Raw genomic sequence first — 14,790 nt, 5'->3', positions numbered from 1 at the left:
TTTTGTCTCAAGATGCACACCTTAAGTTTTTTCTTTTTTCTTTCAAAGGCAAGTTTATAAAACCTACTTAAATGAACTAAGGCCAAATCCTGGCTTAAGTGTCCAGACGTGTATGTGGGAGGCTTTATGTGACCTTTTTGACATCATTTTGTTGTTCTTTTACTCCTTGTTCTCATCTGTCGCTCCCACTCAGTCTTCCTCCTCCCGCAGCTGGTGTGAAGAGAGCAGCTGAACTGATGGAGAAGCAAATGTCCTGAGCTCCTAAAAATAGGGAGGGGAGTGTAAAGTTAGCGCTGTCCACAGTAAATATGCGGGACTTTACGGGGGTTCTCCGACACCCTATATGGGAGCCTCAAGAGTCTCGAACCACACTAGATAAACTGTCTAGGACACATGATGCTCATTGTTTGTGCAGTGGCATCAGATATTGAGATTTTCTAATGACTAATAATGTAATAATAGCCTCCAAGTTAAATAAACAGACACTTCACTAGTATCCTGTTCTCTGAAAGGCTTTGCTAAGTGTTTATTTTGATATTATTGGTCATTGGTGATGCATTTACCATGACTTCACAGATTTACTATTGTAATTCCAGCTGATGATCAAGAAAATACAGTCTCTTTCAATATAGTGGTAGTATCTTTTTAATATGGTGACTATTTAAACCAACTCAAGTAGGAGATTCTCCAAGATGTTTTGTTAACACTTTATAATAAGGTTCATTAGTTAAGGTATTTACTAACATGAGCAATACATGTGTTGCTGTATTTGTTAATGTTAAAAATACAATTAGTATATGTTAAAATTAACAAAGATTAATAAATGTTGTACAAGCACAGTTCATTATTAACTATAGTTAACTAATGAAACTTATTGTAAAGTGTTATCAATGTTTTCAATGCATTTTTTTGGGATGTATGATGGAAGTTGAAATAGATGCTACTACTAATCACACACACACACACACACACACGCAATGGTCAATTCACGCAAACTGGGATAAATTTTGACAGTAAGATGACTTTTGAAAACTGGCCTTACTTGATTTCACCCTTTTATATATATTGCACCTAAGACTTAATCATTCCTGGCTTTGCTGTTTTTGTTTTTAACCTAACCTATAATGTCTGAAATTAAAATAATTAGCCTATATGAGAATTATTGCCCCACAAAAGAAAATGGTAAGCAATCATAACCCACTACCATGACCTTATATTGGTATATAGCCCACCACAACAAACACACAGTGCTGCTGGTCTCAGTGTCCACTGGTTTCATTGGTGGCGCTGGGCTCGGACTGGCCTTACACGGGCCTGCGCCCGCGCGCTGGGGTTTGGGGTCTAGAGCGCCATATATGGAGCGTCCCGCGCGCCCGGAGCGCGTCGCTGTGCGGCTCACACACAGGCGAGGCGTTGAGACCCTCCGCTCGACCCAACGACACCCAAATATGGACGAGGATCGGGAAGAATTCCAGTCGAATGCATTGACATTCCTTCATGGTTGTCCGAAGAGCTGTAAAAGCAGGGACGGGTATATAAGGTGGCGCGAATCACTGTGTACCAGGAGCCATTGGCACTTCCTTTTGACTTGAGGACTCTGAGCACGAGCAGACACAGGTAAGCGCGCGCTGACACCAGAACACACACACACACCAACGATTGAGCAGCGGATTTACTATTTCATGAATCAGACCTGGAACATTTAAGATGCGAGTGAGTTTTTACAATGGGTTTGCTCTCGTGGAAAACTTTTTTGTTGAATTGATATGATAAAACTTTGCTCTGACTGTGTATCTTAAGTGTACACTTGATTTTTCCGAGTGTATTTTTTTATCTAGGTATTTTGTGGCGAATCCGTAACGCGCAATGGACTGTAAAAAATTATATTATCAATAAGTTATGACAACATGTTTTTGTATGGTAACAATACGTTAACCAATTTTCAACTTTTCAATCAATAGAATTGTGGCAACAGATTACAAGCAATATTATTATTTAAATTTTACAAATTAGAATTGTGTAATAATGAAACAAATTATTCCTTAAAAGTTAACCATTTAAAATGAGTAAAGTTTACACCAAGAAATTTAACAAAAAATCTCACTCACAGACAGACGTCAAATATTAACTAAGAACTATTTATTTTATATCGCCAACATTGAAGACACCTTATGTTAACAAGCAGAATCACTGAAAGAGAAAACCGTCATTTTAAAACAAACCTAAAACAAACAGCGATCACCATAATGGTGACTTCAATTTATGTTTTTTTTTTTTTGGTTGTAAGTTTTACTCATTTTAAATGGTTAACTTTTTTTAAATTAATTTGATTAATTATTACTCAATTCTAATTTGTTAAATGTAATTAATAATATTGCTTGTAATCTGTAGCCACAATTAAGCATATTCATTTTTACATTGCACGATTCAACTCATTTTTTTAAGTCAGTTGGATTAATTTGACATCTTGATTGTACTATAAAATTTAACGCAACTTTTTTTTAAAGTAAAGCCGAATTCATTGATGTTTATTTGATTATATTGTTACAGATGAAATACAATAAAAATGATGTCGTCTCTCATATCTTTTAATTCACATTCCACTCGGATTATAAATATACTAATTTTAATATTTATTTATTAATTTCGTTTTTCGGTGTGACCTGAACATTTGTCAGCGGTTTGGTTTGGATAATGCATTCAGCAAATTTAATTTTGAGTTAGCAGTGTCCTCTTCAACTTTGTTTTCTCACTGACTTGGTCTATTCTCAGAACCCATCAGAATGTGCGACGACGACGAGACCACAGCTTTGGTGTGCGACAATGGCTCTGGCCTGGTCAAGGCTGGTTTCGCCGGTGATGACGCCCCCCGGGCTGTCTTCCCTTCCATCGTCGGCCGCCCACGTCACCAGGTACAAACAGAGATCCTTTCTGGGTTTGTGTTAGTCTTCACAAGGTGAAATTGTACCAGGTTATCTGATCGTGTCGCTCTCCAGGGTGTGATGGTCGGCATGGGCCAGAAAGACTCCTACGTTGGAGACGAAGCTCAGAGCAAGAGAGGTATCCTGACCCTCAAGTACCCAATCGAGCACGGCATCATCACCAACTGGGACGACATGGAGAAGATCTGGCACCACACCTTCTACAACGAGCTCCGCGTGGCCCCCGAGGAGCACCCGACCCTGCTCACCGAGGCCCCTCTGAACCCCAAGGCTAACCGTGAGAAGATGACCCAGATCATGTTTGAGACCTTCAACGTCCCCGCCATGTACGTGGCCATCCAGGCCGTCCTGTCCCTTTATGCTTCTGGCCGTACCACCGGTAAGATTTCCAAAGGGCAACAATTACTCAGTTTTAATTTTACATATTAGCCACTAGGGGTGTAACAATATATCGCAATACAATGCAAATGCAACAATATGTATTTGTATAGTAAATAACGTATAATAATGCAATGGGGGAATCTTTGTGGGTCCTGATTATGCCAAATGTCTAATGTTACCATTAAAAAGTGGTATTTTTTTGATAGCATTTTATGTTTACTCTTGAAGATTTATCGTATCGTGAGTTCAGTATCGATTAGCCACTAATAATGAATTTAAAACGAGCTCTCTTGTTCCTCTGTGTCATTAGGAATTGTGCTGGACTCTGGTGATGGTGTGACCCACAATGTGCCCATCTATGAGGGTTACGCTCTTCCCCACGCCATCATGCGTTTGGACTTGGCTGGTCGTGATCTGACAGACTACTTGATGAAGATCCTGACTGAGCGTGGATACTCTTTCGTCACAACCGGTGTGTACCTCGTCACTCATCACTGGCACACAAGTTTTGGATCTGTAAGATTTTGAATGTTTTTAGTCTCTTCAAGGCTACATTTATTTGATTAAAAATACTAAAAAATATATATATATTTATTATTATTTTATTCATTATTTTAATTCAATATTATGAAAACTTTTTTTTTATTTTAATATTTTTTAAAATGTTAATTATTCCTGTGATTTTTCAGCATCACGCAGTCTTCAGTGTCACATGACCCTTCAGAAATCACTCTAATATGATGATTTGATGCGTTAATTATTATTATCAGGGTTTTTTTTCTCCAGAAAGTTCAAAAGATCAGCATTTATTTAAAATACAATATTTTGTAATAATGTAATGGTTTTTTTTGTTTGTTTGTTTTTTTAACCAAATAAATGCAGCCTTGGTAAGAAGAAGAGACTTCTTCTAAAAACATTTAAAAAATTGTACCGAACCAAAAAGTTTGACCGGCAGTGTGTGTAGTTAACCTTCTAGCATGTGTGAAAGAAACCAACCAAATCTGACCTCGTGATTCGTCCTTCACCACAGCCGAGCGTGAGATTGTCCGGGACATCAAGGAGAAGCTGTGCTACGTTGCCCTGGACTTTGAGAATGAGATGGCCACCGCCGCCTCCTCTTCCTCCCTGGAGAAGAGCTACGAGCTTCCCGACGGTCAGGTCATCACCATTGGTAACGAGCGTTTCCGTTGCCCCGAGACCCTGTTCCAGCCCTCATTCATTGGTACGTCTGAAAACATCTGAAATGATCAGCGGTTGCCTTATCTTTTAGTGCTCCAGCCATTTATATGCTCTCTTTAAAACACTTGCACAGGTATGGAGTCTGCTGGCATTCACGAGACCGCGTACAACAGCATCATGAAGTGCGACATTGACATCAGGAAGGACCTGTACGCCAACAACGTTCTGTCTGGTGGTACCACAATGTACCCTGGTATTGCTGACCGTATGCAGAAGGAGATCACAGCCCTGGCTCCCAGCACAATGAAGATTAAGGTAAGAGGGCTTGACTTTAACACCCACCAAATGCGGGTGTATTTCAGCAGTGGCGTGTAACGCAGTCACTCCTACTAACCACTTTGGCGGGTTGAATTATATATATATATATATATATATATATATATATAATAAACACACCTTTTAATTGTAGTCTTTTTAAAAGAGATCTGAAATAATAAATAAATAATTTAAAAATTAAATAATTTTCTATACAAATTGATACTGAAATATCTGAAACGGTTCCTCATTTTCAGCAGAATAGATGCACGATACCAGCTGCGCTTTCTCACTCTTGGGCCGACACTATGTTTCTGTCCGGGACTAAATTGAGTTAGTTTTCCCCACTTAAACAGTCAAATACGCACAATGTCATAATGCCGGTTTTGGCGAGTATTCACGCAAACACAGTCGGTTCTGTTTTTAAGTTAACGTAAACAGTTGAAAAAGAAAATGCATGTGTAACAGTATAATGGATCAGTGCATCAGGTCTTAAAGTGACAGCAGGCCTAATAAACCTGCTGCCAAATTATAAGATAATATTAAATATGTATTTTACATGTCCGTTTTTTCCCCATGGTGTCGATCTCAAAACTTTGGCTAGTGAAAATGACTAGTAACGTTTTTTTCCATGTTAACTGAATATGTGTTGACAATCTTGACAGTATAGATTGGTTTTCTGAGTAATATTGGATCTCCTCCTCTGTAGATTATCGCTCCCCCTGAGCGCAAGTACTCCGTCTGGATCGGCGGATCCATCCTGGCCTCCCTGTCCACCTTCCAGCAGATGTGGATCACCAAGCAGGAATACGACGAGGCCGGTCCCAGCATCGTTCACCGCAAGTGCTTCTAAGCGCCCGGCTCAAAGCGTCCGTATCGTTGCTTCCTGCTCAGGAACCGAGCGACGGTGCATTGCACCTGTGGACAGTTTTTCTACAGCCATTATTTATGCAACGCTGTAGGAGCGAGCAGTTGAAGCATAAACTGAGAAAAGGACACTAACGTCGAGGGAGAGAAAAATACCAAGCACTCTTATTGCACACAAATGTATTTATTACTGACTATCATGGCTTGGTATTTTGAAATGGATGGACGCACCTCCCTTAGATTCCAGTGCCATTCGTTCCCTGGTCCAGCTGACGACCAACACAAATCACACTTCAGCAGACAAATAAAACTGAAAATCTGTTTTTAAACATGGTGCTTGTCAATGAATATGTCATTTCAGTACTTTTATATGATTCTGGATCTCAGTCCACACTGAGACAGACTAAACAAAATCTCAGATGGTTTACTTTTACAGATGAATAACATTGAGAGAAGTCTTGTTATGTCTGTAATATGACAACTATAAACCATCTGGGCTGTTTAAATGAGCTCTAATGGAGGATGAATGTATACGGGACAATTAACCCTTTCACGCGTACGATCACACCGGTGTGATCAGTCTTGGCTGGTCCCTGGAGCGTACGATCACACCGGTGTGATTAGAACGTTCAGTGCACACGTCAGCAACTGCTAAATTCAAACTTGCTCTCGCGCGTTGGCTGGCGCTCAGCCAGAGACAGACGCACTCAGTGCTGTCATATATCACAACTATTGAGTGTTTTCAACCACATAATGTTTATTTTAGGTTTCAGACATTTAAATACACATATGTACTACTAGCAAAACAATGATTTTGAGTTTGTAAAATGCACACAGATGTCTATGGAAGCGGCAATAATAATCCTTTCAATTATAATAACGACACGTTTTATTCATATCAGATACACATTGTGTAAGTAGCTTAACATTTGATCCTATTCTTCTCCCAGTTCACCAGCCACTTACTATCATGTATTTCGTGAGAAGTTGATGAATTGACGTTATAAATCCAACAGATCCGATTCTCTGAACTGAAAACGAAACTAAAATGGCGCCGCCCGTTGTGCATACAGCTCAACTAACGCGATCGTTATAAAGATGTCTAAACAACAAAACCCATCCACTTGCACATATTTGACAATCGGAATATCAGTGTTTCATGATATAGCTAATACATTTTTGAATATTTTTAATAAAAAAGGAAAAATGACATAAAAGCAGATCGTCATTCATTCCGCGCTCTGTTCTGGTTGTGCTGTGTCACGTGACAAGCAATGACGCGTCACCATGGAAACATTAAAGTGGCAAGTTCTAAATAACGGTCGCCTTGAAAAACTCACGCTGGGGGGTCAGTTAGAATATTTTAAACTTACGTGTGAAAGGGTTAAGCATTACAGTAGCGCTGACAGCCTTTTAGTTTATACTTTTATGTTTATAAAGGAATCGTAATCTTTATTAGCTTTTAGTGTACATCATAATACCTGATTAGGTTGATTACTTATAAACTTAAAATGAATAGTACTGATTTAATACTGATTATATTACTGAAAAATGTCCTTTATTTGGTACTACTACTGTTAGCTGAAAAGAAAAATGTTTTGAATACATGGTAGTACTACCCCCTGATACCATCCGTTTGTCATTCCTGTTTAATTTTAACCAACAGCATAGAGATCAAATCGATATGAGAATACAGACAGAGCTGCGCATGCGCCGAGTAACTGTCGTCGCTAGTACTATAGTATTCTGATATTCTCCAAATATATAACAAAAATATCGCGAAAATGTCGAAGGGTAAACTAACTCCACATGTAATAATAAACTTCATCCACCCACTAGATTCGAACAAAGTAGGTGATTATAATCAAATTAGGATCAATTAACGGTTGGATTGGATTGTGAGTGCGTACTTGCGCATCAGGTCCTCAAGCAGTCCGAGTGTGATGTTGTGCGCATGCGCCAAACCTGTAATATCAGTGAGGGTTGTTGTTTTCTACTACGCAGCAGGCGCACAACAATGATGGACAGAGGTATTTTCAATTCGTAAGGATGCTAGAACAAAAATGGACGTCTTTATCCAGCGTTAAAGCCTAAGGAACGGAAAATAAAGGAGTGGGTGAGTTTAAAGCGCTTATATCGATCCGAGTCAATGTTTACACACACACACTCAGGCGCAGGTGAAGACAGACCTGTGAACATAGCGCGAGCTGCCAGCGAAACCACACGGGCTTATTTCAGGAATTAATTAGCGATTGATATTATATATTTGAATAGTTTGACAAATTTATTAATAAAAACATGCATTATTCTTTAATGTTTTGTATTTTTTTAATATAGGTTATGATTATGCATGCTTGAACATGATTTATTAAAATCGTACGATAAACGTGTATTTATAAACGTCACAAGAACGTAAGAAATGTCCCTTTTAGAAAGATCGGATGTGACATCGGCTTATGTATTATGTAAAGAATATAAATAAATAATGTGGGCACTGGGCTGTAACCTACTCTGCTCTACATTTGATTTTTCGGTGTCATTGTTACAGTGTAATTCTATATTTAAGTACTGATTAATATTAATGAACAACATGCACTTGCCACTTACTATAGGGTTAGGGTATAGGTTTTGGTTGAGGTATAGTAATGTAATCATGTATAATTTACTGTTATTACTATGGTAAGTGTACATGTATCTAGGACACTAAAACAAAGTAGAATATATCGCAGTTTGCACTGTATACTAAGAAAAACAGATGGTGATGACGTGAAGTATGCGAGCATGCATTGGCAAGACTACCACTTCCCATTTCCATTATAATGTTCATTCCATAGGTGACTGACTGACTACATCAACAGGGCGAAATGTCTACCAATAACAACATCATATCCATGAAGATCCGGACAGAGTACATGAAAAAGTTCAGAGATCCCAAGTGGGAGACATTCTCGAAGAGTTACGAGGACTCTGTGAAGTACAGACTGACGCGAAGAGTGATGGAGCAGACACACAGACCGTTATTCGAGAACGGATGGGACAGCGGGTCCGACTCCAGCGGGACGTCCAGTCCCAAACTGCAAGGGGTGAACGTCTCAAATGGCAAACACTACATATCCTCGTCAGAGTCCAAGAATGAGCCTGTGGAGGTCCAGAAGTCCTGGAAGCCGCAGGTCAACGGAGAAGTTCACACGGACACCAGTGCAACCGTGGAAAGCTCGACTCCCTTGGGTAGGGTAATGTCTTGTTGTGTGATCAAACTTTTCCTTTAAACAAACATATCGAATGATTATTTTGCTTCTATCACAGAAAATGGTCACAAAGGGGTGACCACTAACGGACCATCAGCTTCTTATCCGAAACGGCGGCAGAGATACCGGGCGCCCCGTTCAGAGCCATGCTACCCTAATAAGGAGCTGGATAGTGATGAATCACACCTGTCCATATCGAGAAAACCACCCAGGGCCAAGAGCCAACCCCCGGGCAACACCAAGGACCGGACGTCCAACCGCGACAACAGACGCTCTTTTATCCACAGTGACTGGGCAGAGAGGCACATCGAGACCAGGGAAAGAAGAACACCGAATATCAGAGCGTCTGTGTCTGCTGGAGAGGTGAGGCTTTCTGGGACATGTCTGATATTAGACTCATGAGGACCATATACAGACCATTATCTCTTGCCATGAGAATCTTCTTTACCCGCATGACTTTTTTTTTATTTTTAGATAGCCTATGTATGGACATATATATATATGTGTGTGTGTGTGTGTGTTTGTGTTTGTGTATATATATATATATATATATATTAGGGCTGTCAAACAATTAATCGTGATTAATCGGATCCAAAATAAAAGTTTGTGTTTACATAATATATGTGGGTGCACTGTGTATAATTATTTTGTATATAAAAATAATTATAAAATGTTTGGTCCTGGTATGCATTCATGAGAAAGTGATTGTAGCCAGCATCAAAAAATAAGAACTATTTTTATATTTAATGAATAATCTCTGTATTTATTAATAATTAATTGTTATTAATTAAATTATATTAATTATATTATATTAATTTTAAAAAATTATATTTTATTGTCCCTTATACATACATATATAAATACACACACATGCATGTATATTTAGGGGGGAAAAAAGATTTCTATATAAAATATTTATATTTATATATAATATAAATTATATATAAAATTTACATACAGTATATACATGAAAATATTTCTTAAATATACAGCATGTGTGTGCATTTATATATATATATAAAATAATTATACACAGTGCACCCACATATATTATGTAAACACAAACTTTTAATTTGGATATTATATATTAAAATAAAATATTTTGTCTATTTATACTATTTTTTTGACATTTTCTTTACATTTACTATTATATTTATATTTCAGATGGTTTTTTTTCTCTAATAATATGTAGCCATATGTACATTTATATAATTTTCTTATGTATCTAAATATATTTTATGGATAGCCATTAGCAGAAGTGATATTATAATATATCTATCTATCTATCTATCTATCTATCTATCTATCTATCTATCTATCTATCTATCTATCTATCGCTAACATTGGTGTTTAAAATATACATTTTTATACATGATATATTTCTGATATTTATGGCTTTATATATTTTTAATATATCTAAATATATTTATATTGCCCAATATATTTAAAATATATATATATTTATATTTTGTTTACACGCATAACTTTTTCCCTTTATGGTTAGCCATTGGCAGAAGCGAACACGAGTGTGTTTTTAACAGATTTGAATAAATTGTGCATAAAAAGAGGGTTATTTTGAAGTGGCTAAACAGTGGTGTCCTAATCAGTGGAATGAAGCAGCGAGTGAGACATGACGCTGCGGTGAATTATTCAGCCTGGAGCAGTGATATCCTTCTCTGGTTTACAAAGGTTCAGTAGGTTAAACAAAAGTTGTTTCTCGTCACTGCAGAAAACTGCAAGTGAGCTGAATCAGAATACATCTGATTTAATTTCCAGATTCATCAGGCTGACGTGGGCGTCCAGACACGAAGAGAGTCTAAAAAAGGTGTGCGGGCGTCAGAGCACCGGAGGGCGAGGTCAGCTGACCTGGAGAAGGCCCGGAGGTCAGCCCTGAGCGTGACGGACGAGCGCTGGATGACGGAGTACATGCGCTGCTTCTCTGCTCGACTGAGGTAGAGGCTGATCCAGGATCAGTAGATTAGACGCGAGGTGGCAGGAAACAGATCCCAAACCAGCACCGCAGGACCGTTACAGAAGAGTAAACTGAGGTTACATGCATTTCTTTAAAATAAAAATGCAGAGATTATTCATTAAATATAAAAATAATTAATATTTTTTGATGCTGGCTACAATCACTTTCTCATGAATGCATACCAGGACCAAACATTTAACTACTAAAACACATTTGATATTGTTTTTAATATTTTCATATTCACCGTTTCGATTGTCATTTTATTCCCGATCCAGTGTTTGACGTCGTTGTAAAAAGGTTTCAGATCTTCTAAACATGGGCTGCAGGGATAATTTGAGTGGACCAAACATTCGATATGTGTTCATGACTCAGATGATTGTTGTTGATCGTTATTCTAGACGTCATAAACGCGTCAGCTGATAAATGTCGTTCTTCTGAATGTGATTGACTGATATTTGGTTTGTTTGATCACATGGTCTCAGTGATTTGGTGTTTGAGAGGCCGTGTTAGTGCTGTGCTATGTACTTTTGCAAGTCACGAGAAGTGTGTTTTCCTCACCAATCTCCAAAAAACATCCTTTTAATCCACTCTTTGCACACAGATGTCACATCTATAATATTTTTAGATGGAAACATAATTGAGGGCTAGTTGAATGCCATCTTTTGATTCTCGTGAATGTGATAATTTCAACTGTGTAAATCATTATTTTTCTGAGCACAGATTTGATATGAAACTGAATATTTGCTCACATGTATATATTTTTTTGCTTCTCTGTGATATTAAAATGCATCAACACTGGTCATGTCGTAGACACTTTGAATGAGCCGTGACGCTTTACTTGAAACTTAATGTTTGTTTGAAGAAATGTTAATCTTAATAATTGTTTGCCTGTTATCTGGACTTACTTATTTATTCAGTTATTCACTTGCTTGTGATTTTATGAAAGAAAACTCACTCAGTTTAAGGCTAATCACAATGACGTTCTTGAATGAAGTATATAAAATATGCTAATTTGTGGATTCTCCTCAGCAATGTTTACATTTTGACCACTGTAATTGTATTTGAGGACATATTTTCATTTGCAGAACAGAAATACTCCTAATAATGCATTGCAGTGAATAAACTATGTTTGAGTAACGTCATGTCCCTCTGATATTCTGTTCATAAATCACAATATGAGTCAAAATCTGATTAAACAAAACATGGAAAACTTTGATAATTGTAAACAACAGAGATTATAGTGATCAAGCTACATTTGATTGAAATTCCTGAATCTTTCATCAGCATATGAGGGTCAAAATGGGCGACTACAGGGACTCATTTCACGATAACTCATTTAACCGTTCATCTATTGTCAAAACTACGAGAGAAAAAAAAGATCAGTCAAGAATCAGGGTTCGTACAGACTTTCAAGCACTACTTTTTGCTTTTTAAGGACTACGATCAGAGATCTCACTTATCTTTAAAGTCTTTCAAATTCTAAAAAGGTAATTATATGAACAAAAATTAACTAATGAAACAAAATGGTACAAATAAAGTGCAATGACCGTGGAAACTTTAACCATTGATATTGCTTTCCTTATTCAAACTGGTTTTTTGATTCCATGAATATATGATTGACCTGAAGAATAAAAGATGCATCCTATACTGGGATATTAATATGAGCAATATCAAGCTCATAAGCATGCAAAATAGCTCTATATGTAGCCTATATCAGACGGGCTGCAGCGTTGATTTTGTGTGAAAAGAGCGTTTTATCAAGCACTTGTCAAGTATCTTTTCGTAAATATGGCTGTTTTTAAAATAAAAAAAAATGTAATTCAAGTATTTAAAACACTTTAGACATCTTGTACGAACCCAGAATAAAAGAAGACTACAGGTTTCCAGTGTGCTCTTTTAGATCTCATTATGTGTGTGTGGTTAATGTCAACACTTCAGCTGGTTCTCTAATAAGAGTTTCTTCACATATGCCATAAACTGTCATCCACAGCACAGTCCAAATCCTCTCGCCACCCCAGAGACCAGCTGAGGTTTCGTCTGGACCTGCTGACGGACAGCACACAGCTCGGAGGTCTGGATCAGGTCGTGATGTAATGCATGTCTTTGTTTTCTAGGCTGTTAAACAGCGTGATCCGAAGTGCTGACGTGCCATTGTGATCTGTTTAACCGGCACTATATATAGACACCTGCTAAAAGTCTAATCTCACTGACAGCTGCATGTCTGTGAAGCGCGGTGGACAGAAAACGAATGTGTGTGTGCTGGGAGATGTGCTAGAAAGTGTGCGTCACCAGAGAAGAGTTGTATTTTACTGGTATACTGTGTCTAAACAAACATGTGTTGGGGTTTTTCAATCAGAAGCTGCCCTAAGGTTTGAAACTTTAGACACTCGTGTTACACTTACCCACCTCCTTCATCTCCTTCCCGTTACATCACAGCAGATCCTGGGCGACGCTGATGAAGACCATTAACCAGAAGAAGAGCAGCTGTTTCCATATCACACCTGTCCACACTGATCTTCACCAACCCGAGCTTCTGTCGACCACTGGACCTGGAACTTTATAGAGAGCAGATTATGAAGATAGCGCATATATACGTCTCCAATATGTCTGTTAAAGAGCACTTGATCTGGAAAACATCTGTATACAAAACATTTGATAAACATATTATTTTTAAAAAAGAGGTTTTGCATACATTCTAAATCATAAACATTTGAAGACATTTTCTGAATGTCTATTTAACATCTGACAAGAATGTATTCAGACTCAGAGTAGCTAGGCTATCTGTCAGCACATTTAAAACTAGCTAAATAACAATAACGAAGTTGAAAAAATTCCCTCATTTATATAACTATTTGAAAGCATGATACACACAACAGTATTGAACTCAAAGTTAATAATTCATAGATTATTAATAGCCTAGATAATAAAATGAGTCAGGCTTTCCTACAACTAAATGCTAATGATATATTAGTTTACCTGTTTGACGTAAGTTAACAGACAACCGTTAGAAAGCAACGACTTCAAATTTCACAGCGTATCATGTTGAAAACCCAAATATTACACACACCACATATCTATTTTAAGGCCAGTTCATACAAATAATAATAACTAAAGATAACCATAAAAATATTACTAAATTATCGTCCACACAATGCGATAAAGTTCTGTTAATTCAAAGCGCATCTTAAAGTCTCGCGACTCGCGCTCTTTAAAGCGAAATGGATTCTGATTGGCTGTAATTTCTCTGTGCGTTGTGTTGTGGACTGCTATTCTTTTATTTAGAGCGATTTTAGAACTAACTTATACCTTCATAGTTATCGACTGATGTGAATGGGCCATTAAATTCTCATAACTTGGGTTTTAGGATAAACTGAACAGTTTTGGACACTGTCACTGTACAGCTGTTTTAGATTTACTTTTTAATGTGAAAAGTGATATAAATCCTTCATTATTGTTTTTTTTTTTTTTAAATCCATTCTATTTTTCCAATTTAATTGAATGCCAACACTCTAAAAATGCTGGTTGTTTTAACCCAACTTTGGGTCAAATATGGACGAACCCAGCCATTGGGTTAATTTTTTTAATTACATTTTTAACCCAACGTTTGGGTTTGTGCATATTTGACCCAAAGTTGGGTTAAAAAAAACAGCATTTTTAGAGTGTTGGCATTCAATTAAATTGGAAAAATAGAATTTTTTAATCCAGTGTGTTGAACCCCGAGGTGAGGGTGAGAGCTGTTGTGCTGACCTGTCAGTCAGTGTGTCCAGTATTATTCCACATGTGATGAACATCTATCCTCCTGTCTGTCCAGATCTAAACCACTGTCCCGTCTGAATGGAGCCGTGTGTAAGCATTGGTGCCTCTAATGTGCAGCCCTGATGTTCAG

General features: G+C 37.6%; 2 protein-coding genes across 2 annotated transcripts; both read left to right on the top strand.

The window, feature by feature from the left end:
- The first annotated feature begins 1,476 nt into the window (after window positions 1-1,476).
- Window positions 1,477-6,017, top strand: acta1a (actin alpha 1, skeletal muscle a). Its single transcript, XM_039685358.2, has 7 exons — window positions 1,477-1,617; window positions 2,773-2,912; window positions 2,997-3,321; window positions 3,634-3,795; window positions 4,354-4,545; window positions 4,636-4,817; window positions 5,527-6,017. Exons 2-7 carry the CDS (start codon window positions 2,784-2,786, stop codon window positions 5,668-5,670), a joined length of 1,134 nt encoding a protein of 377 aa, XP_039541292.1. The 5' UTR covers window positions 1,477-1,617; window positions 2,773-2,783; the 3' UTR covers window positions 5,671-6,017.
- A 1,635-nt stretch (window positions 6,018-7,652) lies between these two features.
- ccsapa (centriole, cilia and spindle associated protein a) lies at window positions 7,653-11,019 on the top strand. Its single transcript, XM_039685334.2, has 4 exons — window positions 7,653-7,800; window positions 8,519-8,912; window positions 8,991-9,295; window positions 10,709-11,019. The coding sequence occupies exons 2-4, from the start codon at window positions 8,549-8,551 to the stop codon at window positions 10,886-10,888; spliced, it is 849 nt and encodes a 282-aa protein (XP_039541268.2). The 5' UTR covers window positions 7,653-7,800; window positions 8,519-8,548; the 3' UTR covers window positions 10,889-11,019.
- The last annotated feature ends 3,771 nt before the right edge of the window (window positions 11,020-14,790 follow it).

The sequence above is a fragment of the Pimephales promelas genome, chromosome 6 (genome assembly GCF_988280905.1).
Source record: "Pimephales promelas chromosome 6, fPimPro1.hap1.1, whole genome shotgun sequence".
Taxonomy (NCBI): Eukaryota; Metazoa; Chordata; class Actinopteri; order Cypriniformes; family Leuciscidae; genus Pimephales; species Pimephales promelas.
This window is presented reverse-complemented; position numbering and strand designations above follow the sequence as displayed.

Bases quoted from the DNA above. Each gene is read 5' to 3' on its own strand.
- acta1a (XM_039685358.2), top strand. From the start codon at position 2,784: ATGTGCGACGACGACGAGACCACAGCTTTGGTGTGCGACAATGGCTCT. The intron at 4,546-4,635 runs GTACGTCTGAAA...ACACTTGCACAG, and splicing joins GTTCCAGCCCTCATTCATTG to GTATGGAGTCTGCTGGCATT. The intron at 4,818-5,526 runs GTAAGAGGGCTT...CCTCCTCTGTAG, and splicing joins CCAGCACAATGAAGATTAAG to ATTATCGCTCCCCCTGAGCG.
- ccsapa (XM_039685334.2), top strand. From the start codon at position 8,549: ATGTCTACCAATAACAACATCATATCCATGAAGATCCGGACAGAGTAC. The intron at 8,913-8,990 runs GTAGGGTAATGT...CTTCTATCACAG, and splicing joins GGAAAGCTCGACTCCCTTGG to AAAATGGTCACAAAGGGGTG. The intron at 9,296-10,708 runs GTGAGGCTTTCT...TTTAATTTCCAG, and splicing joins CGTCTGTGTCTGCTGGAGAG to ATTCATCAGGCTGACGTGGG.